Here is a 26913-nt window from a genome sequence, read left to right as displayed (position 1 = left end):
TAGTTTGTGTCAGCATTATAGTTATGGCCTGTTGTCAGCAATAAAAGGGTTGAAACCCTGCCCATAAAAAAGAATACATAAATTTCTTGCATATGTATAGATGTGATTGTTTGAAGTAATAACTCACAATAAGGAAATAAAAACAGGGGTAAGACCCATGCTTGAAACAGGCTTAAAGACATCAATCAGTGCTGTTTATTTTAACAGTTTAGTAGTTCTTTCAAAACAGTGGCTTCCTAGAAAAAAACAAACACAACACTTAGGCTGATGCTGCCTTTCATGTGCAATCAGGTCAATTTGTGAAACATATTCTATCTATGTCGCATATGATGTTTTTACTGTTTTTGAAATTCCTGAAGCCAAATCTGTTACACCCATGGTCCAGAAGTTGGGTCATCAAAAAATTAAATTCATTATTAAGCTCAAAACCCGTTCTATTACGCGACAGTGTTCTAGTGTTTGGGGAAATCCGTTCCAACAATCGAACATGAACGTTGCACTAGTGTGAAGAAATGGACCCGGATACGCATGCGCAGTGGTTATGTTTGCGTTCCTCCTCCCTCCTCTGAGACTGACAGCCCGTTAGCTGCTGCCGCTGCTCACCGGCAATGAGACAGCAAACACGGACGTGATACGACAACCTGAGATGGACTTAACGAGTACTTTTTACCACTACAAAGACGGATATTATTTAACACCGTCGTTCATTAAGAGCAGAAGGTGTCTCTGACTCATTTTTTGGTCTCTGAGGTGTAAAACGAGACTCGACGTCCGGGAGAAGGAATGGATGCGACGGCTGATTTCCTGCGACACGCACCGGCCAGCTAAGAGGCTTGCAGATTCGCGTTGAGGAGCGGTTGAGTGCAGCTGAATTTGCTCACGGTTTGCCTTATTTCTCCGTGCTTAAAGTGGCAGCAATATCCTCAAAAATACAGTCGTAATCGGGAGGGTGAAAGGATACACGAAGTTCCAGAGGAGCGTATCTAATCGACCCAGCGCAGCTTTAGCTAGCCAGCGGCTACCTGGATTTCGCATTCTGTTGATTTATTTTGTAATCGATTATAGTGTTGTTTTTATTGTCATGCAGCTTAGCTCCTGCAGAGTTAGGAAGAGGAACACCGCCTGCAAGCTTGGGTTTTAGCCTGACTGCAGCTGGGAGCGTTTGGCTTGTGTGTGTGTGTGTGTTTGTTTTTCAAGGCACGTTAATCACGTGACTTTTTCACTTATGGCTCGCTATTTGCGCTAGCTAGTAGGCAGCGCAGCTTTTTGGCCTCGAGAAACTCTTTCAGCATAAAAATGCACCACCAAGACTTCCCCGGAGACCTGTCCGGGACCGGTAGCCGGAAAACCGCTTACCACTACAGGAGAGGCAGCAGCGGGGCGCCCCCAGCCTCCTCCGCTGCCGGTGTCAGCGCAGTGGACGACAATCCAACCCAGGTTGGATCCTCCTCTCCTGGACTCCACCATCAGCCTCAGTCCCAAGTGGCTGGAGCTCAGGTGAAGAAGAAAAGCGGCTTCCAGATCACAAGTGTCACTTCTGCTCAGATAAACGTTAGCGGCAACAACAGCTTGGCAGATGATACTGAGAGCTACGACGACATGGATGAGTCCCACACTGAGGACCTGTCCTCCTCTGACATGCTAGATGTGTCCGTGTCAAAGGCCACGGATACGGGTGTGCCGGAGAGGAGCTCCTCTGATGAGACTTTGAACAGCCTCCATGGAGTCGACACGCCTGGACTGGTGTCACCCAATGAGCCTCTCCAGCCTCATTCTATCCCACAGGGGTCTCAGCATCACCCCTCTATGGTAAACGGGACTGTGCATCATCAGTACTACCCTCAGCAGCACAGCCAGGCCCACCATCATCACTCTGACAGCTTAGGAGGAGGTGAAGCATCACTGCCAACACTTCCCATTGCTCCTTTGGCAAGCTCCAGCCCATCTATAGCTTCCAAAGTTGGTCTTAACCAGCCTCAGAGGCCACCAGCAGTGTTTGATAACACTAAAACTGCAGGGGGGGCAAGCCAGCCTGCAGCCTCTGTTGTTGGTGGGGCAGCCACTGATCCACTTGTACAAGGCAGTGTGAACATTTCTACTGTGTCGGCTGTTGCTGCTGCTCCAGGTTTTGATAACACTAACATGGGTGGGCAGGTGGCTCCTGTTGGTGGAGGAACTGGTCCATCTGCTGCTACTGCTCCTCCTCCCAGCACTCAGACTCACCACACCCAAACTCAGACAGCCACCGGCTCTCGCTTCAGGGTGGTCAAACTAGACACAAACTCGGAGCCGTTCCGCAAAGGGAGATGGACTTGCACAGAGTATTACGAAAAGGAGGTTCCTCATCCTCCTATGGCGGAGGCAGCAAAAGGTGCAGAGGTGGTTGCAGACCCTGAAGCAGGTAATGCTGGGATCAGTCCAGGTGTAGCTGCCGTACAGCTCCCTCACACCGTGCAGCCCTATCAGCCACCAAGCCAGGACTTCACTAGTCCACAAGCCATGCAGAGTCCACTGCTGGGACTGGCACAAACCACACCTGTAACCTATGTTTCACCTCAGGAGGTTGTTGTAGGGAAGCCAGCGGTTCCTGTCAGTATCCCTCCTGCATCACCACAGGTGACACCACAGACTGGTGTAAGCCAGCCTCCACTAGTAAAACCCCAGCAGCCCTATTCTGTGGATCCTCTACAGCCTCAGCCACAGGGAGGGTATCCTGCACCTCAGCTCCAAACGGGGGTCAGACAACCAGACTTTATTCAGCCCACCGCACCTTTCCAGACACAAGTCCAACCTCCACTGCCGCATGCCACGGCTATAGTCTCTGTGACGCCACTGTCAGGGGTCACGGTGCAGCAGCCCGTAAGCATTACCCAGCAGCTGCCCCATCATGGTCAGGTTGCCCCATCTGCTACAGCAACCATTGCCGCAGGACAGCCCCAGACCCTCCCAGCTCCACCTCAACCCCAGATTCGTCCACAGCCACAAACCCAACCCCATTCTGCTGGCACCATCACCATAGCACCCACCCACGGGACCCCCTACATGCCTCTGACTGCGCTGCAAGCTGATCTTCAGCCCATCCTCACGCCAGGCACAACCTTCACCCATGTTCCTGCCATAACAGCGTCCCAGCTGGAGGACGCCCAGAAGCTTCTGCTCCAGCACCAAGGTCTGCTCGGGCTGCCCAGGCTGGGGGCTGCAGCAGGTGGAGACGGCGTCGCAGAAGCTGGCAGTGCTGCTAGAACTCTGGCCCACATGGGGATGTCCGCTGAGGCCAGTGCCTTCATGGTGGCTGCAGGCCTGAGAACTCATCATGGTGAAGGAGAGGAGGACAGGTGAGGATGAATGGCTTGTGCTACCTAAACTGTTTGATTCTAATGTAAACTGTGAAGGTCTTTAATTAAACAAAAAGCTATTCTTGGTACATTGTAGGCAAAGCTGAGGTACAAACAAAATAAGTCTTTCCCATTCCTGTAATTTCTTTTTCCCCCCCACATCAGTGGTACACACTCTGGTCTTGTTGTTTAAATCAGAACTAGAAGTTCAGTGTCACATGTGCTTGATCCTGTGTCCCTTGAGGTGGTCCCCCTGACAGCTATCAACACACCAGACATCAGAAAAAAAAAGCCGACTGGACACTGCTGCTGTAAAACATCAGTGGCTGCGGAGCTGCTGACTCACTGAGGTGCTTGTGACTCAGCAGATGCTGTAGCCTGTTCATCCCCCCACCCCCCATTTCTATCCATCTACTGGACACTTGTCCAGTTTTTTAGTCTGAGTTTCCTTTCCCTTCACTCTCCCCTTAGATTTAATCTTTTGTTAGACACCAGCTCTGTTGATATGTGCCATGATATGGAGAACTGTGCAGCAGTTTATTTATATGCACACATACCAAATGCTCATTTTCTAGAGTTAGTAGTTTCTAAAAAAAAAAAAAAAGCAAGCTTTGTTTAAATTTAGTTGCTTCGGGGGGGACTTGACCCATTTGCGTAAAGTTGTGTTGCATAAATCTAAAAACTGTGGCGACAGAGAGAAACAGAATAGTGTCATGGAAGCATTCTCCTGTTACCATAGTGCTGCCCTGTGAGCTGGTTAAGCAGGAGATCCATGTTGTGAGTACCGTTAACCCCCCCTCCCCAGAGTGTAGAGGGCATTTGATGGACTGCCACCAGGCTCCACTGAAGACCACTAGGAGAAAAGGACAACATATTCTGTGGATGTTGTGGTGTTTTTGTAACCAACTGTTGGCAACAAATAGACTTTTTTTTTTTTTTTGCTTCCAAATTGTTAGCAGCAAAAGAGAGAATATTTAAAGCTGAATTCAGTTATCACGTCATGATTTCAGTTGTCTTCTTGGCGTTCGAGTTTAAGAAACAGAGAAACAAATGATTGCTGGCTTAATGTTGACGTAATCTCAGTAACGCTGAGCCACAGACAGAGCAGGACAGTGTTCGCTTGTGGAGGCTTTTGTCAGCAGTTCGTGGCACCCCATCAAGGCCGTGTGCAAGTGCGTTTCTGTCTGTCAGTCAGCTTCTTTTCTTGCCATGAATCAGCCACTGTCCTGCAGCAGCAGACTGTCTTGCTGTGTGTGTGTATCATCTTTGTTTATAGTCATTGTCCTGTCATGCTGCGATCAGGCTGTGTGTTTCTGTTACTGTCACAGCTTTCGTTCCACCCCCTCTGTCACAGTCTCTTTTCTTCCTGTTTCCTTTCTTTGTGAAAGCATCTGAGGTGATCTCTCTTCTCTTAGACACCAGGGCTTTTGTCTTTCCAATCCTAAGATGCTCCTTTCTTCTCTACAGGTTGTGACCTTAATGATGACTAACATTTGTACACATCCAGTTGTAGGTGTAGCTTTTCATGAAAAATAGGGTGGAAATTGTTGTCTGTGGCTGTTGGCTTATTGGAAACATGTCAGTGGCTATCGCTGAGGAAAAATAATTTCCAAAGAGTTTCAGAGGTCTCTTTCCACTTCCACCTCTGAATCGACACTAACTCATTATCCTGGGTGATCGGTTTCCTGTTGAGCCCAATCAGCCCTGTTCACACTCAATATTGTTGCTTCTGTGTGTCAGAGTCCAGATTGAGTCTTTAAAAGCCGTCACGTTGCAGCTGTCAGGAGGTCGAAAACGCTTGATCTAGCACAGCTGCGGACACGGACACTGCCAAGTTCTGAAACAAAGATGCAAGGGTGTGTCTGCAAAGGATCCTGCTCTCGTTTTTTTTTTTTTTTTATATCTGCCCCTGTGATGTTAATTAGTAATATCACAGCAAGACCAGGGTCCTCCTCCCTAGGGCAGAATATCAGCTTGCTGTAATTGGACTTTGGGATATCAGAGTAGAAGGAAAACACTCATGACCTCACACAAACACACTTCTAGGTGACCGTGCACTTGCCGTCTGTGTCCTGCACACACGTTTCTCCATTTCTGTCAACAACACTGTGTAGAAGTGCGAATCTGCAGAGAAAGTGACTTTAGGAGTAGCCTCCTTTTCAACCTCTGCAGGTAGTTTCAACTCAGAGTGTACATGGTCTCCTGTGCAAATTTATTCCTTTTACTTCCTTTATGTATGATGCCGTATGTAAATATCTGTCATGTGCTCTTTTAGACTTTCAGCTGACTGAATGTCAAAGTTACCTGAGCTTTCGGTTTGCTTGCAGCACATTTTGCATGGATATTTACCCATATGACTTCATCCTCAGCTGTAAAAGCTAGAGGTGTGCTCTAGTGATTTATGGCCTGTAAACTTTTTACACAGCTTCTTTTTTCAGCTTTAGATTAGCAGCATTGTGTCTCATCTTGAAGCTTTCTTCTGTGTTTTACAACCCTTTTCAATGAAGTCCACATCCTTGGCAGCAGTTAAAACATTTGTTCATTGTTGGATTAATTCCACTATTATTATTGATCATTTTTAAGAGTCTTCATCTGATCTGATTCATGAGCATCAGAGTGTAGCTCTTCCTTCCTGTTTAAATGACTCCCTTTTAGATATTTTAGCAGAAAAGGGCCATATGAATTTGAGATGTTCGGCTTCTTAAAACCTCTTCAGGTCATAGAGATAATAAGCCACCTGTCAAGCTGTATTTGTAGTTATACTGGCTCGGCCTCATGATTCATGTTTGCTAATATTGGCACACCTGCTTTTAACTGACTTGTCATTCATAGCTAAGCTTTGACAAAGCAGAGGAAGTCCCCGATGGCTAAGATTAAACTTGACTGTAGCTGGCATCAAAGAGAAGTTGCTCTGGGTGCCCTTTTATTTCAGGGAAATCCAGCTGAGCACTCCCACAGTTACCAGGAGAAGGTCCAACAAGTCCAAAGCAAGTAATATGATGCTTTAAAAAAAAAAATTACCTGGGAAAAGCAAATGTTACCAAAAAACCTCATACTGTTCTGTTAATGGCAATGGTATTAAGCTTTAAAACAGTCATAGTGCAGCACACATTTTTGCACCATGACTACTACAAACAAGCTGAGACAACAAATTAAAGAGTAAAATAGAAACTCATGCCTGACAGCATCAGACTCTCAGGTGTCCAGGAATGTTTTATTCTATTTTTGCATCTGGGTGTTGGATTTAAAGCTTTCAGTAATACTAGTTCCTAAATGAAACCTTTTGAGGTCTTGTTTTTTCCACGTAGAGCCTTTAGGGTGTTCAGTAGCATTTATGGTTTCATGCCAGTTGTACCTGTTGGAGCAGTGTGCTCAAGGTGAGTGACTTTTCCATTTATTTCTTTTTTTTTTTTTGTGGTTAAGGCAAACCGACAGACACACCTGTGGCAAACTGTCTCAATGCCGGTGGTTCTCAAACTGTGGGGCAGGCAAACAACCAGGTGAAAAATGTGATGGGAATTCAGGGCTGTGTAATTGTGTTTTGATTTTGGAAAGTTTCTCAGGGGGAGATACAAAGTACACATTTAACCTTACTGCACACGGAGAGACATGGAGCAGACTTCTGATCAGATTTTGTAATTGATACCTTAGATTTGTCTACGAGAACGCTGAAGGGTAGTTTTTATTCAGTTATTGTCTTGTCTATCACATGGGGAAAAAAGTTAATGCCCATCACAGTTCTTCAAAATTACCCCACTACTGATTAAAATTTTTAAGGTGTGGGGCGGTCCTCATTTTCTGAGGAGGGCATGTCACCCAAAAAAAAGATCTGAAATGTGCTCAGTTCCTTTTACGTTCCCATCAGATGAAGGTTTTGCAGTAAGCCCCACCAGTACATAACTTTCCTCCATCACCTCATCAGACGCTTCTCCTCAACTTCAACAAGCATTCTGATCCAGCTTTTTATGAGATTGACCAGGTTTTTCTTAGAAAGGATGTTTGGCTTCCAGGTGCCTCTTCAGCTTTGTATAGCAATATGGTAGCATTTGCTAAAATTCATTGAAGCCACAAAATAGTAGCTTTCACTATAGTTTCTGCTGATAGTGTTATATCTCTTTATTTTAGGTGGTGAGTTATCTGCACTGGTAGTTAATTGTTAGCTTATGGATGGGTACCAAAGGATGGTAGTTTTGATTCGGCATTTGCATGCTTGCCTGTGTAAATTTATATCATTTGCACAACATGAATGCAGAAATACTTCCTTTATATACAATGCTGATATGTAAATGTCTGTCAAGTACTTATTTTAGGCTTTCAGCTGACTGAATGTCAAAGTTACCTGAGCTTTCAGTTTGCTTGCAGCAAATATTATGGGGATATTTCTTTATGAATTAATTCTCAATCAAGTGATTTACTGCCTATAAAACTTGCACATTCGCAGCTTTATATTAGCGACATTGTTTTGTAGTTTGATTGCAAGCATTTGGATTTCATTGAAAAAGGTATTTCATTGGTTATGGTAGAAGTTTTGCCAATACCAAAGTATTGACCGTTAGAAAGCAGCAGCTAATTTCATAGCATAATGCAGTTTAATTAAAGACAATGCGTGTGAAGAGGTGGTTTCGGTTAAGCAGGTTAACACCAGCAAGCTCCTCGCAGGTTGGCCTGCTTGAAGCTTTCCTGATCATTTCAGATAATACACCTTATGAAAATGAATTGCTCACAGCTGTTTTCAACAGGAGAGAGAGATGCCAGATGCTGGCAGCAGAGGTGCATAATATTGAAGGTTGAGATAGAAAGATGTAAAGTTTCATTGGTAACAAGGTCTGTCAAAGCTAGCATTAACTACTTTTATGTCATTATTTTACACCCACATATGGATAGCAGCACTGATAATAGTATTGATAAGTGTCATTGAGTAAATCAATAAAATCTGAATGATAGCCACCCCAGTAAAACTCATAAGGCAATAATACCCCCCCCCCCCCCCCCCCACACACACACACACACGTTTTATTGTTCTCCTTACCATCAGTCAGAACTGTTTGATGTGAACTAATATAATTATGTAATATTGGTTTCCACATGGGAACCACTTTTTTTCTTGATAAACCAAGCTTCAGTTTTTCCCACGTGGAATGTTTGCTTTGATCAAGACAAACCTATGAAATCACAGATGTTTTCTGGCAAAAGATGGCTTTGTTTTGCAAGTGGAATCAAATGTTTTCAATGGTATTTGGGGTCATTTCTTTGAGGGAACACAAAGACTTTCATGAGGTCAAACTCAATGAGTTCACAGGCACAAGTTGTTCCCTCTTTACCATAGGTGTCAAACTCTAATTACATTTGGCCCGTGAAGCCATATCAAATTATTATTAGAGCTGGCCTACTGGTGTTATACAGCTAATATATATATTGTTTAGTATTAAGCTTTCCTTGTTCCATATTCAGTTTTTCAGCAAAACTTGTTTGAGTCCATAAGAAGAGATTCATTCTTAAATCTGGAGGAAGATTATTATTATTATTTTTTTCAATAAATATTAATGTTAGCCCGCGACTTTGTTCCAGTTTTGAATTTTGGCCCACTGTGTATTAGAGTTTGACACCCCTGCTCTATACAAATATGTCTGTGAAGTTTTGTGAAATCCTGCAGCTGAATTTGTCTTGAGTTGGCCAGCTTAAACCCTTTCCTGCAGGCGCCTCTCCAAGCACGCTCATTACAGGTGTATTATTTGAACTGTGAACTGCCGCAAGAGCTCAGCAGGTTTCCCTTTGAGTTGTCGTGGATGGTTTAGCTCTGCTTCAGGTTTACTGGGCGGCATCTCCTATCTGTCATGAGCGATAAGTCACACCTGAGGGCTGTTGTTTCTCCGGTAATTAGTTTTAACATCACGTTACGCTTCAGTAGAGACGTTGACTCAACTGTTGGTCTGCTCTGTTGTGCTTCTGCTGAACCACGAGGTGGCAGTGTGGGCTCATAAATGATCACAGCATTGAAACGTGGTTGTTTATGTAACCGTAATATGCTTGTAGAGTCACTGACCTAAAATATGCCTTACAGCTAAGCGGACACATCCCTCCTGCATGCAGTGTACAAACAAAATGAGCAGTTTAGGATCTTCTCTGTGCTTGCTGTCAGAAATCGGCATGTAATAACTGTTTGGACGGTTGCTGCATGCAGGGGTTGTTATGATTTATCCCAGGGAAGGGTTTGAAATGCACTGGAGGTTATTTCTGAGATGGATTTGCTCCTATAAGCATATTTGCATCAACTTGTCGCATAAATATGCATCCCCTTTGCCTCAGTGTAGAAACATTTTGTATATAGTTGCATTTGAAAGGCAGTAGATGAAGTTGTCATGGCACAGTGTAATTTTTCTGTGTGGTGACAAACCTAAATTCTGCACATTAATTTCAAGGTCATTGGGGATTTATATGCAGTGTAACCTGCACGCAAATGTCTGCTTTCTACATGCGCATTTGATTTTCTGTCATGTTTGAGACTAGGGCTGCCACAAACGATTATTTTGATAGTCGACTAGTCACCGATTATTTTTGCGATTAGTCGACTAATTGGACGTAAAACTACAGCTTATTGCACCAGCAGCATCTGCTCTTATATAACTATCATTAGCTTACAGCTTTAAGTGTTTAAGGTCTGTGCTAACTAAAAATAAAGACAAGATGATAGTTTATTAAATTTTAATGAAATTTGCAGATTGTTTCGGTGAAGTTTAATAAACTCCTTGCTATCTAAAATATAACAGGACACTGGAGTATATTCTGGAGCATCTCACACTTCTGATAATCAGCTGTCTGCTTGACGTTTATTCAGCTGTGTAAAAACTATAACTTTAATCTCAGACAAACTGATTTACTCAGGAACAAATAAAATACTAAAAAAAAAAAGCCAAACAACAACATTTTTAAGTTATCTAAGTGACTCATATATATTTAACCTGAGTAGCGAAAGACGGCGGTGGGTTTGAAAACGATTTGCGGGGAGTCCGGTGTTCTCACGGCGCTAGTGACCTAGCCCCCGGCTCGCTAACGAGCTAGTGGGTAACAGATGTCTCCGAAAACGTCGGAGCGCTTTTGAAAATATGTGGTGTCCTGATAAACTGAGCAGATATTTGAGGTTTACACAGCTACATTCTCACCTGAAAATATGTTAAACGTTTATTTTGTGACCCAGAAAGAATAATAAGAGTAACATTAAAACTAACTAACTGCCGCCATTGTTGGAAACTGCGCTGGGCCGCGCTATGAATTCTGGGACACAGCTGCTTCTTCTTCTTCTTCTTCAGGGTTTAACGGTAGCTGACATCCTTGTACATGCAATGCTGCCATCTTCTGTTTCAGTCCGTTATTACACTCTTAAATCCTGCCACTTATTCCTGCGTCTTTTGTGATCTTACAAAGCTTCAAACGACGCGTCGACTATTAAATCAGTCGTCGACGATTTTGATAGTCGACATAATTGTGACTAGTCGACAAATCGTGGCAGCCCTATTTGAGACTGTGCTATCATCTCTGAAAGTGCATCTTTGTGTGTGTGTGTGTGTGTGTGTGTGTGTGTGTGTGTGTGTGTGCCTGCGTGTCCTGAGATCAAGATCAGAGTGTCCGCTGGCTCTGACGGGTTCTGTTTTGGGCAGCATGTGTTGGGGTTTTAGGGCAAACGAGTGTCACGTTTCTCCGCCTTGTGCCTTCATGCAGAGCTGCTCCTAAAGAAAGTCCCACACCATTGAGATCATAATGTGGGTCCATGCATGTAGAAGCGTGTTTATGGCTTGAGCTGCTGGCATGGTTTATGGTGCATGTATGTGTGAAGTTGTCGCTGTTTACAGGAGAGGGAGTTTATTGGAATGAGTGAGCTGCTGTTTTCCTCCAGGCTTTTGTACTGAACGGAAAAGATAAGCAGGGAGGTGCATTTATGATTTTAACTGGCTGTGTCACAATAACTGTGGTGTTATTTTTTTTTTTTTTCTTTTTAATTCTCTGGCTTTTCTCACACTGACCTAAGAAGTAAGAAATGTGATGATATTGAACATGAATCCATGCATTTATGGTAGGTAACTGAGCATATAGTAATTTCATATCCTCAGCGTAGCTAGGAAGTGGGAGACTGCTTGTACTACTGAAAGTTTTGTTTTTGCAAATGTAAAGAGGATCTACTTAAAAGTTTCCACATGCTCAAACTACATTCTTTAAGTTTAATTAAGGCTGATCTCCAGGGAAAAAAATTCTCTACTAAACCGTCCAAAATAACTATTCTTCTGACAACCCAAAGCACATGGCACATTTCTGAATTCATCTTCTATAGCCTAATGCATCTTCTTGGAATTTTCTTTTAAAGATACCCGTTATGGGGGGAAAAAAATCCTTATTTACTTAATCCCTTTCCCTTTATTCCATCCTTCTTCTGACTGGCTGCCCTTCACAAACAGAACGTTTGAACAGCAGGTGCGTGGGACTGGTGTGCATGAGATGACAAAGTCTCTGAGTAGTGAAAACCATCTGAAACAAAACATTTCAGAATGTGGAACTTTTAAAATCATGGCGTAGTATGCTCATAATGCCTGGCTTTCTAAATTATTTGAAAGGCTGATCCTTACAGCTTCACAAAGTAAACTCTGTAAGGAGTGTAACTAATCAGTACATTTTTACAAAGCCTCAAATATATCCCTCTAGATATACATGGGATTTCTGACTGTCCTTAGTTATTATTTTGCGAGTTGGTCATATTGGCTTTTAAAAAATTTTTTTTGAAAGCCACTTTATCATATAGCAAACAGTATATTAATGGTGTATAAATCTAGTGTTTGTAAAGCTAATGTATAAAAATGTCTGAGACAAGAGGCCCAAGCAAGAAAACCTCTGTGGCACATGTTTGATTACAATTGATCTATAATTAATTATTGTTTTTATGTTTTATTTTTTTAACTCATCAACACTAAATAAATGAGAATAACCACAGACATGATTCTAGATTATTGGATACTAGCACATGGCCATGCTGCCTTATTGTTTGGCCTGTTTGTGGTGTTGGTAAACTGACACACTAAATCACCTGGAGAGACTAAAGACATGGTGTTGGATTTGGTTTATATGCTAAAAGTGGATCATTTTAGCCTGTTGCCAGGTTGGTGTGTAACCTTTGTGGTTATACATGAGAGCTCATTGTCATTGCGAAATTGAAAAAATGGGATGCTTTGATAAGGTGTTGTAGCAGCATCGAGGCTAAAATCGGGCCTTTTTCAGCCTTTTGATAGCTGGTTGCCAGGTAATGTGATGGCATCATAATATTAGCATCCTTCAGAGAGCTAAGCTGTAGTTTTTGTTAGTTTGTTTTTGTATTTGAACAACCAAACAGGCAAATAGATTCTGTGTTATAGTGAAAAAGTAATAGTAACAAAGTATAGAAATTAGGCGTATTTTTTTTATGCTTTAAGCTATAAGACCTGAGCTTATACACCTAGGTTTTTTTGTTTGATTGGGGGGGTGATTTTAATCACAGTCTGATCACTTGATCTTGATTGGATCATTAACACAAAATAAACTTAGTTATTGTTATGCATTTCTAGTTCATTGATTGCAGACTAGCATGCTTTAAGGCAGCATTAGCAGCTCTACATGGGTGTTTTGGTGATAGTAATGTGGAATATGATATTGGCGATGTTTGCATTGTGGTTTCAGTTTCAGTGCTGAGGAGTTTCTGTCCCAAAATAAACTTCGTGGGGAACCCGTGTGCTGTAGTTTGATATGGCTGTGTTTCTTCAGGGGGACTCTGTGCAGTCATTACCCTACACCTGCTCTCCTGAGCTTCTCCTTTCCAGTTTCTCTGGTCTGTTTTTGAACACCTTTCATTCTCACATGACAAGAACATGAGAATTGTAGCACCCATCCAAGAAAAACATTTCCCCCTGAAAGTGAAGCGGTAAAATCGTAATTGTGTGTGAAGCCTCTGCGGTTCTCATTGTTCAAACACATTAAATTCACTACGTGATGCCTGCTGACCACGGAGAGCTGCAAGCAAAGTTTCTCAACTGCTGGTGAGAAGATCTTTACTGTTACTGTAGTGACAAGCAAGCTCGCTGTGTTTCCACCGAGTGCTCGAACTTAAAACAAAACACTTACCCATATGACCGAGGCTTGGCAACATAACTTCCTCTATATTGTAATTGTGTCCAAGGTTGTCTAATATTTGGATGTATAATCATTTAACCCATGGATTATAGTGAGTAAAGTGTGCAGGGGAAGCATCATTCTGGGTACTTGGAAAAGCTTGGAAAAGCTTTTTAGTACTACAGAAATATAGTCAGGCTCATAAATATTTAAACACTGGCATTTCAGGTATTTCTTGTATACTCAACAACCACAGTGCGCTTGAAATTCAAGGTGTTTAACAAAAAAGTATTGCAACACCTCCTAGAATTACAGGCGTTGTTATAGACCTCCTACCTTCACAAGCTTTAGGGGTAAACTGTTGATTGACAATCGATTATTTAATTGTTCAATTTGAGCTCCGTTTGTTGGGAACTACACATTATCACCTTATTTTGAGTGTAACTAAATTTACAGACATTCTGTCGACCACATGATTACAAAAGTGATGTCTAAATTCCCTCATCGAGTCTTGTCATTCAACGTAATTTGAGAAATTTTTAAAACATTAAAGTGACGTCTCCCATATTTTCCTTATTTCTATTTGTTTGATGCGGGTAAGATTTATTGCAGAATGTCTTTTTCTTCTTCTTCACTGTGTCCAGTGGTATAGAATCTGGATTGACATGTTTATAAGATCACTTCTAAGTTTGCGCGTAGTCCCACCTCCAGTATTATGAATGGATAGTCATAGAGGCCTATCAACAAGTCAATGATCCCCTGGCAACTGCTGGTCAATGGTCAAAAATCTTGCCATCTCCTAGTTTGCATTGAAGACACGGACTTGTCTGGAACTCCTTGCTAACTGCTTGCGAAGTCTTGATCATTAGTTATTAGTAATCTCTGGCTCTCTTCCAGTGTGTGTCTGTTGTCCCGTCTTCCTCCCTTCACCTCTAACCGATCACAGCAGATGGCCGCCTCTCCCTGAGCCTGGTCCTGCTGGAGGTTTTTTCCTGTTAAAAGGGAGTTTTTCCTTTCCACTGTTGCCAAGTGCTTGCTCATAGTCAGCCATTTGATTGTTGGTGTTTTCTGTATTATTGTCGAATTTTTACGCTATAAAGCACCTTGTATTGTGAGTTGGCGCTACATTAATGAAACTTTATGTAACTTTATGTTGAAGAGTGCGACACAAACTGGTAACAAACTTTTATCATTAAAATTAGTCATGCCATTTGAAGCATGTTAGTTACAACTTTAAGTTACAACTAGTAATCACAGGGAGGCTTTTGGTGTGGCACCCTCTTGGCAGCTGATTTTAATTAGCAAACATTTCCAACCAGTTAAAGAATACACCTTTTTCGCCCTAGTGACTGTCAGGGGTTTTCTGACTGGTAGGTAGGCTTGTGTGACCGAGGGCACCTATTGCCCACAAACACAAAAAAACGAGCTACCCACATAACCTCATTCAAGGAGGTAAAATATGTAGATTACAGTTATGTGTATCACATTCGGTCTTACAGTCTCCTCCCTTGGCTGTTTCTGATTGTCTCCTTTTTTGGCAATTATTTATTGTTGCACTTACTCCTCCCAGCTTTATGGCAGATCATTATCTGTCAGATGGCAGATAATGATATCTCTTTTTTTTTTTTTTTTTTTTTCCCATGAGGAGAAGAGGGCACATCTGCACCATCATGAACTAGTCGCTCAGTCTACATCTCGCTGTCTTCCCTCCCTTTCCTGGACCATATGGCACTGAGGCTGGTTATGTAAGGCATTGCGTGCACGGCAGTGAGCTATTCTCTTTCGCTTCACTGAGCTTCAGCCCTAAAGGTCTGATGCCATGAGACTTATTGGAGTTTTGTCTGTGTTTGGGCATAGATCAAGGCAGATTATCCTCTGCTGCAGACGGGTAGAATGGTGGCTTTCATCGCTACCTCTGCCCAGTCAGGTGTTCCACCCTTCAAAATACTAAAATGACTCAGTTGTCATTCCAAATTCAGTTCAAACACACCTTTGTTTTTTCCACATTTGGAAAAATTATCTGAGATGTCATCTGTTGCTGAGTAAAGGACAGAGTTAAAGCCTCCCAAACTGGATTCTGCCAGTCTGCATACATGACCTCAGACGCACACACAAACATGATGCACATGCCCAGGGAGACACACACAAGCTCACGCCTACCAAATGCTCGAGAAGAAGTGATGCGGAAGGAGGTGGGTGATGTGCAGCTTGGAGGACGGGAGAGATAAAGAGAGGGATGTAAGGGGAAAAAATGGAAGCAGAGGAATCTTACTTGAGGGATAAGCTGAATACCAAAGTGTGTGAATAATTCAATTTGAGCTTTTCTGAATGCTGCTGCTCTCTCTGGTCATTTTTGAGAGACACCCCCCAAAAAAAAAAAAAAACAGCAGCCGACAGCACTGTACATGACTCGTGCGTAATAAGCGAATGAATATTGCAGAAAACAGAGATTTGAGATAGAAAACTGTTCTTGAAGAACATTGAGAGAAAGAGCTGTGCAGCAAGTGTGGTTTTTTTTTTTTTTTTTTTTTTTTTATCGTGGTGGAAGCAAAACAGCACAAGTTAGAGGAAATTCATGACGATGTTTATGTGAAGCTAAATGTGAAGCTTGGTTTTGATCTTCTTTTGCTGCTGGTTCAGTCAATTTTGGTTGGAGAGAGACAAAACCTGCAGCAAAGAATATAGCACAAAAAAAGATGTAAACGCAGGGCGCGGAGCTGATGCATGAGAATCTGTGAGCTGTCGGCTTTCAGCACCGATTGTGTGTTCGTGTACGTGCCGTCGGGTGAGAAAGCCGATATCTCAACAATTCTGATGCGCCAGGTTCGCGCCCTGCGTTTACGTCTTTATGTGGAATCCGTTTATCTGCTCTCACTTACTGTTTTAGTTGCTTGGTGGTTGTTGAAATAGTTTTGAGGTTTAACCTCAGATTCCGGGGTTTCTGACAAAATACAATTACATTTAAAAGTCGATTCAGGATTTAATGAATTGATATCGCGTTATTCAAGCTACTCACCTCTCTCTATCCACCTGCTCTTTCAAACGTATACACGGGAAGGACTACAAGAATATCTGGACCACAACCAATCAGAGAGGTCCTGGCCCTGACTATCTTAGATCGTGATATGGGCATAATGTGTCTGTTGTTGATAACGCAGAGACTTCCAGAGTTGCGGAGACCCTTTTTTTTTCTTTTTCTTTTTTTTTTTTCGCATAGGAGACCAAATTGGTCACACTGTAAAGCCCTGGTGTTGGTCGCCCAGCTCTGCTTCCTCTCAAACCACATAATAAAAATGAGGTGGAAGTGCTAGTTACACTCAGCTGGATGCTTTTATGAGGCAGAACATAGATAAACGGAAGTAAAATACACTAAAGGGCATTTATGTTGCTGTTGGTGCAGTTGGTTTCTCACTTTTCTACAGCATAAAGCTACTAAAGCCTAAAGACATCCTCTGCTTCGCTTGTTTTGGCATTTATCTCCATTTCTCTCTTCCTATTTCTGTACACTCTTCAGACACAGAACAGTGCTGCTCCTCTAGATTTACAGAATATTTAACGCTCCACGATTTTTATTTTTAATGGTCCCTATCCTGCAGATTAAATTGATACTGCCTGACTGTGCAGTTCCCAGTGTTGAACAGAAAAGCCCTAACACTCAATTCTGAAGCTAGGAGCCACAAACTGGGTGCGATAACAATCAAACTGAAGCAAGGTGTAAAACAAAACATTTTAGTTAACTGAAATATGAATTTAAACTAGGGCTAAGAGAAATATATTAAGTAACTGAAGCAATACAGAGCATAGGCGTGAGATGGTAACATGAAAAATGTAACTATTTAAAACTAAATACTTTTTAAACTACATGTAAATTGAAATAATCAAACCCAGTGTGGGAACTAAATGAAAATAAAAATGGGAGAAAATGCATTCAAATTAATTTAACCCCCCCCAAAAGAAGCAAAACATTATATTTAGACTAATATATTTAACTAGGTGAACAACATAAACCCTGCATCATCTGCTACCACATTGTGGCAGCGCATCCACTCTTATGTAAGCTCCACAGGGTGTGGCAAACGATGTACCCCACCACTGTTTTGCCTTCTGCTCGGAGCTGTACAAAAAGGTGGACAACAGTGTTGGTCGAGTTCTGCTTGTATTGAATGAAGAGAAGGGTGAAGCTGTTGCAAAGGTGCGCTGCTAAAGCGTTAAATTGAGCACAGACTCCTGCTTGTTGTTTTGTGCAGCGTTTGGGACGTTACCTAACTAAGTCAGTCTCATAGCTTGATGCAGTTGCACAACAAGGTATCACCGCCAAAACTAAGAGGATTTTAATTTGCTATTAAAGTCCCTGAAACATCAGGGTCACATCAGTGTTACTACATTAGTTCTTATAGGCTGTAGTCTTCAGGGTCCAATATCTACAGTAACATACAGGTCAGACTTTTGTACAGGCCACACACAGAAGCTTTAGAGGGACTTGGATGCATAATGAATGAAAGCAGCCCATATGCGATGTCATGACGTCAAGGTCTGCCACAATTGGCTGAGCCAAGTCTGTTGCGGCACCAGTGATTGGCTGAAAGTAAAACTGCCTGAACATCAGTGAAGGCTTAACTCAGACCTTTTGTTCCAAGCGAGCATGCGTGCGAGCACACAATGTACAGATATACAGCGTGAGCAGTAACGCTGGCCGTCTTGCATCGGTGCTTCAAGTCAAAAGTAATTGCACTGATTATTTCCGATACCAGCCAACTTCCAGCTGTTACTAGGATTAGTGGCACTGGCAGTTAAGGAAAGAAAAGATGATGTGACTTCCACCTAATGGGGTTAATAATTTCACTGTGTGCATCGAGTTGAATCCCACCAACAAACTCCCCAAGTGTGCCCTTTTTCCGCCATTTTGTGGCGCCCACGGCTCCTCGCCATCATCACTCTTCAGAGTTGCCCTTTTCCCTCTTTGTTCTCTACTTTTCTTCAAGTCAGCAACTCACAGAGCTGCTCTCTGTGCTGCTGATTGACCTGATTGACGATGTTGGCAACAACAATTGGGCTCAGTTTGTTGTTATTGTGGCCTTTGTTCAGACACTAGTGTAGACTTTGTATGTGCTTGTGTTTGTTTGAAGTATTTCCCCATCTCTTTTTTTTTTTTTTTTAATTTTGCTAGTGTGGAGGTACACGTGAGGCGTGCTATAGCTGAGACCCACACTCAGGGCACGTGTGCGACCACTGATGAGAGGTGGCAGCATGGCTAAAAATGTGAACGTTCTCCGCGAAATGAGTTGAAGAGTCGGTGCGGTGTGCGGGGAAGTGCCTGGTGTATTCAGGGCTTACCTCTCTTATCATCAAAGACAGGCTGTTACAGAAAAGATGAAAGGGAGACGAGGTGTAGAGCAAAGGGAGTGATTTAAAGACAGCCAGGAGAGTTCTTATGGGGGGTGCGTGGTCAAAAGTGGCTCATCCTATTGGACGGATCACCCTGATTTCTGCTGACAGTTTACATAACAACAGAAGAGGAGGTGACGTGACTCCTTACGCAGTGACATCACTGCCCACCCTCCTATGCTTTTGCTCCACGTACCCAATCATCTCAGCCTCTACTTGTAATTCAGGCCTAGTTAGGAGGCAAATCAGGAGGACGTAACACACTAAGGTGCACTCCTGTTGTGTACGCGCACACACTCCTCTCCTAGTCTCTGCTGCTGGTCAGACGCCCCTATGTGAAGCTCCCACAGCTGAAGGGAGTGAGGGGGTCGGGCCCAAAGGACATAGGTCAGGAGGACAGAGGAGGGGGTGCGGTTGTAGTGTTGGTGGCAGTGGTGTTTGTTTTGGAGACACTTTGGTGGGGAAGTGGGTTTGCATCAATGAGAGACAAGGGGCTGGCCAGGGCAGGAGCAGCAGAGCAGGACAGGGACGGAATGGCCCTGAAGCTGCTCTTCTGGGAGCTGGAGAAGCATCTGAAGAGGTAACGATAGCTGTGGTTTTGTCACATTGTCAGAGGACTTGCAGCGGCTAGGTGGGGTTAAATCCAGGCGGATGGCAGCGGGGCTGTGCGGTGATGTGTCTGTGTGCTGTTGTTGATCTTGTGGTGCAGTTTCCAGTATAAACGTGCATCAGCGTGTGAATGTGTTTCCCACTTCTACCTGCAGCAAAGGCCGCTTAAACTCCAGCTGCCAATTTGTTCAGTGACAATGCGGGCTTGCTTCTACATGTGCACGTTCCCCTCGACTGTGAGAGCACGAGGGCGTGACTGGCTGTAGCTGCTTTGTCTTTGTCATTTTTCCCTCCAGTCCAAACTGTCAGTGATAAGCACTGTGTTAAAGTCACTCTAATGAGCCACTCAACACGACCAGACCCCAATAAAATATTTGCATAACAATCTTTTTTAGTAGATAAATTGCCTTACTTTTTATAGTGGGCGTGCAGCCCCCTCACCTCCCCATTGTTTTCTTTTTATAAGCAGATATCACCGCAGCATGTGATGATGCTTCTTAGGATGTGAAGTGTGCTAAAGGGGGGAAAGCAGAAGTAACTGGAGATGTTATTTTTCCGACTTCTCTAAAATCACTAGATCCTATCAAAGTTCCCTCATCAGAGCCACCACAGTCAATGCCGGAGCCAGAGGAAGTGAAACAAAGATATTAGCAGGCCACAGGCCTTGTCGTCCTCCTCCTCCCCAGAGAGGGGTCTGATCTCCAACCTTCAACACTCCCTTGTTTAAACACGGCTATTTTTTTTAATGAATATCCCAGCCAGGGACTGATATAACCCAACTAAAGTGCTTAAAAGGTGCAGATTGTTCCAAGCTCTGATTACAGTCTCTTACATGCGTGCAGTCAGTCAATGAAATTCAAACCGAAAACCACAACACGAATGCCAGGACAGTAACGGCTTCTTTTTTTTCATGCTTTGTTTCCAGTAAATTTACTTCCTTTATTTTATGTCCACTCCTCCATACCGTAAAAATCACACGGTTAAATAATCTGATTGACCATTTAAGGAAAATATTGATCCTATTGGAGAGGTTTGTGCTTTTGTAGTGATCTGAAATATAATTATCACAGTATGGTGGTTTTTCTTTTGTTTTGTTTTGTTTTGTTAATTTATTACTGCATAACATTTTAGTTTTCCAAGGTGGAATATTAAAAAAGAAACTAAATATTTACATTTGAAATTGAGAAATTTCTATTTTTCTGTTTCTTTTTTTTCTTTTTCTTTTTTAAAGGAAAAAAAATCCATGATCATATATAGATGATGATGATGATGTATGGAGGGTTAATTTGAGAGTCATTGCCATTTTTTCCCACTAATCTTGTTCCACCAGTGCTGAAAGCAAATAATGGTTAATTAATTTATAATTTAAAAAAGTAAATCTGGGGGCTGGACAAAAATAAATAACTCCTTAATTAATGAGAGATAAGATGTCAGCTCTGCAGTTTTCCTATGCCTCATTTAATGTTTTGTTTTACTCGTAATAGTAGTAGTATTACACAGTTGTAATTGATATGTTTCAGGTAGAGTTGCTTTATTAATTTAAACTGGAATAATATATATTTAATGTGATTACACATTGTATTTCCCAATAATTACATAAAAAATGTTTTTAAAAAAAAGTCAAACCATCCAGTTGTTTAAATGAAATTAGAACGAAATTAATCAGGAAACTATTGAAGTTTGTTTCCACCACTGGAAAAAAAAAACCCTAAACAAATTTAAAACAAAACAAAACAAAGAAATAAGTCAAAATTTTAAGAATTCTTCTATGAAGAAAAATAAATGAGAAAATCTGTGGCAGCAACAAACAGCAAAGTGCCGAATTTGGGTTAACACCCATTCGTTTCTGTTTAATGATTAACAGTTAATGAAATTCAGTGCTGAGCTTTCCTCCAGCTGAATCGTTGTTCTGGCAAAAGAAGAGCAGGAGGGAGTTTATAAATAATCTGCAACAACGCCTCCTCGCTAACAAAGAAGAGAGGGTGGTCCAGTGTGACTGTACAGCAGAGTGCATCCACATATCAAACAGGCCTGGAGAGGAGAAAAAGCTGCTGCACTGTTTGGTATGAAACATGAAAACCACTCGGCAGACTTTCAGGCTTTGTGTTTATATTTATCTTTGACATCTGGCCAGTGCCAAGGTTGGCTTTTACCTGCTTTTAGGGTCAACTCCTGGTCAGTTTGATAACATTTGCTCAAAGCCCATGGTAGTGCCAGTAATGCATTCAGATGTATGAGTGGCTTTAATACACGACTTACACCCAATAGGGGGCGACATTGTTTTACATAACAGCTTCTGAAGGTTTGCCATACCTGCATTACATTTTTATCCTGTGTATGATGTGAGAAAGCAAAAAAAGGCTTGTTGTGTCTGAACAGCTGCCCTGTTGTGTGACCCTCTTAGCGGTGGCAAACATAAGGCTCCGGTGCAAGAATCTGCCCACTAGTGACTCCAATCTGTCCCACTGGTCAGTTTTGGAAAATGTGAAGAAGGGGCATAAATCTTAGATCTTTAACTGTATTTTTACAACTTTTGCAGCTTTTACTACTGATAAAGACCTTCCCCATGGTCAGTCATACTACACGAAAGCAAATAAAGTACATAAATAACAACTAAGTAAATAAACAAGTAGATGATGAAAAGTTTTTGCTTTTTCTCTACACTTTTTTTTTCACTAAAATTTTCATCTATTGTAAAAATACATGGGTTTTTTCAGTTTTTTATTATTTTATGTATTTTATGATCACAGGACAGTCTGCACAATAAGCTAACAGAAACTTTACTGTCATTTTAAAATATTTATTTCCTTCAGTTTAAGCCAAGAGTCATGCTGACACACTTCTGCCATTAAATATAACAGTGTTTCTTTATCATGTAGAAAAACTAAGTTGAACTGGTCAAGTTACATTTACTAAAATGATTTTGTGAACTTGGAAAACTAACGAAAATAAAACAAAATATGGAGGAAATACTCGTTTTAGTATTTGTTAGTCTGGTTAAAAAAATGTTACAACTTGCCTGATGATTGACAAACATGATTAATAACAATTTGGACGTCTGCTTTACTGAGTCAACTGCTTTCAAGAAGTTTGTTTTTATTGTAATATTTGTACTGATTTTCCTCAAACTTACGTGGGACATATTTCTTCCATACAATAAGAAGTCATAATCAGTCAAAGTGAAATAAAAAATAAAAGCTAATTAGAAAACACAACTGTAATAACTCTTGAGGTGTGACAGGTAAAACAGGGATGTTCTTGTTTTATTTAGTGAGCCACCTACAGCCCAGTTTGATATCAATGGGAGCCGGACCAGTAACAAAAAAAAAAAGAAAAAAGAACTATCAGTGTACAAACATTCAATTACACATTTAATCTCCAAGATATCTCAATGTAAGATAAAGTAGTGCAGTTTAAACATCACGCCCCAGTTTTTTAATATGATAAAAAAAATTCTGCTTGAGTAAATAGGAGACATGAGTCAGCGTGACTCTGGGCTTATATTGTAAGATATGGGTAAAATTACAGAAAAGGTTCTGATGGACTATTTTTTTTTTTTAATTATAAAACACAAGGTTTTTGTTTTAAAAGGACAGAAAAATGTCCCATCTACATTTCTACTGTAGATAGTGGGGGTGGGGAACGCAGTAATTTTCTGTCATTATGTTTTTTAATATATTAAGTAATTACTCTTTCGTAGCATAAATAGCCATGGGGGAGGTCTTTATCAGCAAGAAGCTGTAAAAAAACAACAAAACAAAAAACATTAAAAGTCCAAATATGCCTGTCCTACTTCACGTTATCCAAAACCATCCGTTAGTCCGTATTGGAGTCTTTGTCGGGCCGATTCTGGGTCCCCGGGCCTCATGTTTGACACCCCCTGAGATAGCTTAAAAAATATATATATATATATGTCGCATATATTGTTATAAGCAGCTTCCTCTCCGCCAATCAGGCGCCAGCCAGCCGCATGTGTTATGCAAATGAGCTATCTCGTCCTCCAATCAGCGGGCTGCTGGAGCTGTTTTCCCGCATGCATCAGGGAGAGAGGGAGCGGAGCTGCAGCCCGCCGCTTTCAGTCTTTGTGTGCTCTCTCCCGGCCGGTCGCCCGGAGAGCTGTGGCAGCACCCGGCTCTCAATAATGCGCTGTTTTTTCTACTTTTATACCGCCGGAGTCCAACTTTGTACACACGATGCGTCGCCTGCGGGGCTTTTAATGGACGGGATAGCATGAGCTCCCAGTGCTACCCGGTGGCGATGGACCTTGGCGTTTGTCAACTGAGGAATTTCTCGATTTCGTTTCTGTCCTCTGCGCTTGGGAAGGAGAGTGCATCAGTCAGGGTTGACAATAGGTAAATGTCAGCACTCTGTCTTTGAGGCTGTAAGCAGAAAATTAGAAGGGGGGGAAGGTGCCTTTGCAGACTTCTTAAAATCCCTCTCAGCGCTGTCTTTAAGGGGAGAAGGAGAAAAACAACAGCCGCAGTGGTCACAGCTAATGTTGCATCATCATCATCATCAAACAGGTTTTCCTCTCTCTGTCTTGCAGCTCCTCGGGTGCAAGTGTGGTGGCCATCGACAACAAGATCGAGCAAGCAATGGTAGGTGACACTTTGTACCCCTTTAAAAAATGTATTTATTTTTAAACCATCTGCAGTATGCTTTCTGCACGTACTTGCAGCCCTGTGGTGTTATGTAACCCGAGCACCTACAGCGGTAAACTGTGCCCCTCCTGCCTTTTTATTTTCGCGTTTTCTTGCACTGCATGCAGTGTAGTGAGCACAGAGCGCTGGAAACTGGAAAGAGCTTTCTAGAAATTAAGATGCAGATGCGTCGGAAGGGTTTTTTTTTTTGTTTTGTTTTTTGCGCACTAGGGCACCTGCGGGTTTGCGGGGAAGCTTTCTGCTCTGTCGCGATTTGTCCCGATGACCCTCGAGCTCTCTGGTAGCTCAGTTTGAGTCGGGCTAAGGATTCACACGCCGCCCCCACCCCCTCCCCCCCAAATACATCTACATACGCCCCTTCTCTCTCTAGTTTCCAAGTGTTGCTAGGCAAGCAGGAGCCTCCCCTCCGCGCGGTATAAATAACTCGGCCGCTGATTGGCTCCTCCCACTCCGGTGCAGGAACATTTTGTTCCCTAGTTGCTACATATCAGGGCAGGGGGGAGGAGGAAGGAGGGTCCGCCAAGGATGCTCAGATTATTAAACCCAAATCCCCCTTCAGCTCTGTTCTGCCTTCATCATCACCGTCATCGTCATCATGGGAATAATCTGTGAAGCTGTTTCTGCAGGAGTTCATGTCGCCCTTGTTTTCCTCGTGCTGCTGAGACAGCTGGCATGCCCCTGCAAGACTCATTCTAATTTAGCCTTTGCTGTGTTACCCATTTCCCCCAGCAGCCTGTCAATGTCTGCTTGTTTTTATTCTGCAGAAATTACTCAAATTACATTTGTGCATTGTGCATTGCAAGTGCATTGTGCAAGCTTGCCGACTAACCCTTTTGCTTATAAAAAGTCTTAAATATTGAACAAAACATGCATAAATATTTACCTCACAGTGATGTAAAGTAGAGGAAAATGGCGTTTAGTCATATTGGAAATGCCAAATCGTGGCAGGTGCACGGAGGAAAAACTTTGTAGTCTACTCATGGGTTTCTTCTTTTAGTATGTTTTATAAAATGTCAACAAAAATGCGAAACCTGACTGTAGGGGAAATCTAAATGTAACCATTTAAAGCCTGAAAAATAATTGCCAGAAAATTTGTTTATTGAACCTTATGACAGTTTATTTTCATTAATAAAATATTCATTTAAATGTATGGATTTTAATTTGTCATATTTGCAAAAAAAATGGATGTAACAATCTATTGCTTCAAACTGTATTGTGCAAATTATTCAGTTTTGGAGCCATGCACCTCTGACACATCCATATCACACTGATGTAGACGTGTCAAACTGTGTAACACGTGATTTTGAAAGGGGTTAAGGAGCCTCAAATAGTACAGTTTGAGTTTTAATTTAGCTTAAAAACTACGATAATTGTTGCTAGCTTAGCTTTCTGTTGAACAACCAGCCAGTAAACATTCAATAATTTCACTTCTGACTGGAAATATAAAGTTGAAAGAAGCACATTTGTAATTGTTGTCGTCATTGTGTAAGGAGCCCAGTGCCGCTGTATTATTTACTCATTCTTTATCCCCCACCCTCTTCCTCCAGGATCTGGTGAAGAGCCACCTGATGTACGCCGTGCGCGAGGAGGTGGAGGTGTTGAAGGAGCAGATCAAAGAGCTAATCGAGCGCAACACTCAGCTGGAGCAGGAGAACAATCTGCTCAAGACCCTGGCCAGCCCCGAGCAGATGGCTCAGTTCCAGGCTCAAGTCCAGACTGGTGGCTCCCCGACCGGCACCGCCCAACCTCCGGTCCCGGCTGGCCCCTCCACGCAGAGCTCCGGCACATCTGCGTAACCCAGACATTGGAGAGCCCTCTGACGATGAGAGACCGGGGGGATGGAAGAAAGAAGATGAGAAGGAGGAGGAGAAAGGAGTCTCGTCATACTGTGAACAGACTCTAGCATTAAGACTCTGCCAGTGTTTGGAGGAGCACACACTCGGGCTCAGCCGGAGGATGAACCACTCTCTTTTGTTGCACATTTTATTTAACTGACTTTGGAGTCACACCGATGTGTAATGTGTAAGTGTGTGTGCGTCTGCGTGCGCGTCTTTGCCTCGTTTCTGACTTTTAACCACCCGCTTCAGACAATCCTCATTGTCATGCTGGTTGTTGTTGTAATCATCATCATGGTGACAACAACAATGTGGGGAAAGGGACAGAGCTAACAGGAACCGACCCTGCCGCCATCTTCAGGGCCGCTAAAAAAAAAAAAAAAAGAGGGCGGGAGGAGTTAACCAAGGGCCCGGCCAATCAAAGAAGCAGGCTCTTGTCAGTGCCGTTGAATACGTTGCGGTGTGACCCCCTCCCCACTGAAAACATGTGCCATCGTCCCCTACCCCGCCTTGCCGCACCCTGACTGTCCATCAGCGCACAGTGTTTTTTTTGTTTGTTTTTTTTAATTCAACATCTTCCTGTTTTCCTGTTGCACTTTTTTTTTCCAAGCGGACTTTTAACGGATGACCGAAGATTCATACAACCCACCCTCAATCCGGGAAAGTCCCAGATCTCTGAGGATCACCAGTCTTGACATTCTTCAAGGGGAGGATGGTCATAAAATCTATGAATTAAATATCAGCTGCTTCTCATTGTTCACTTTGAGAACTGAGTTTGAGGTCCACGTTGCCCACCCTTGACACCCCCTCCTTGTTCTTTCTCAGACAACGCATTAAAGATTTATGCAGGGGATCAATGTTTTTTGGCGTTTTTTTAAGGAGGGCTGGGAGAAGCTTGTTTTGTCTGTCCTATTAATTTTGTTTTGGCTCTTGTTAATGTAATAATGTCCAAGTGATCTGTAA

At 42.5% G+C, this 26913-nt stretch overlaps 1 protein-coding gene across 1 annotated transcript; it reads left to right on the top strand.

The window, feature by feature from the left end:
- The first annotated feature begins 561 nt into the window (after window positions 1-561).
- On the top strand, window positions 562-26803 carry LOC146681124 (TSC22 domain family protein 1). Its single transcript, XM_085447539.1, has 3 exons — window positions 562-3335; window positions 24001-24052; window positions 25663-26803. The coding sequence occupies exons 1-3, from the start codon at window positions 1297-1299 to the stop codon at window positions 25909-25911; spliced, it is 2340 nt and encodes a 779-aa protein (XP_085303665.1). The 5' UTR covers window positions 562-1296; the 3' UTR covers window positions 25912-26803.
- The last annotated feature ends 110 nt before the right edge of the window (window positions 26804-26913 follow it).

The sequence above is a fragment of the Copadichromis virginalis genome, linkage group LG23 (assembly GCF_057382275.1).
Source record: "Copadichromis virginalis isolate Kocher_CV1m ecotype Utaka linkage group LG23, C_Virginalis_male_GT1.1, whole genome shotgun sequence".
NCBI lineage: Eukaryota > Metazoa > Chordata > Actinopteri > Cichliformes > Cichlidae > Copadichromis > Copadichromis virginalis.
Note: the sequence above shows the minus strand (reverse complement) of the source record. Positions and strands in the feature narration are given on the sequence as shown.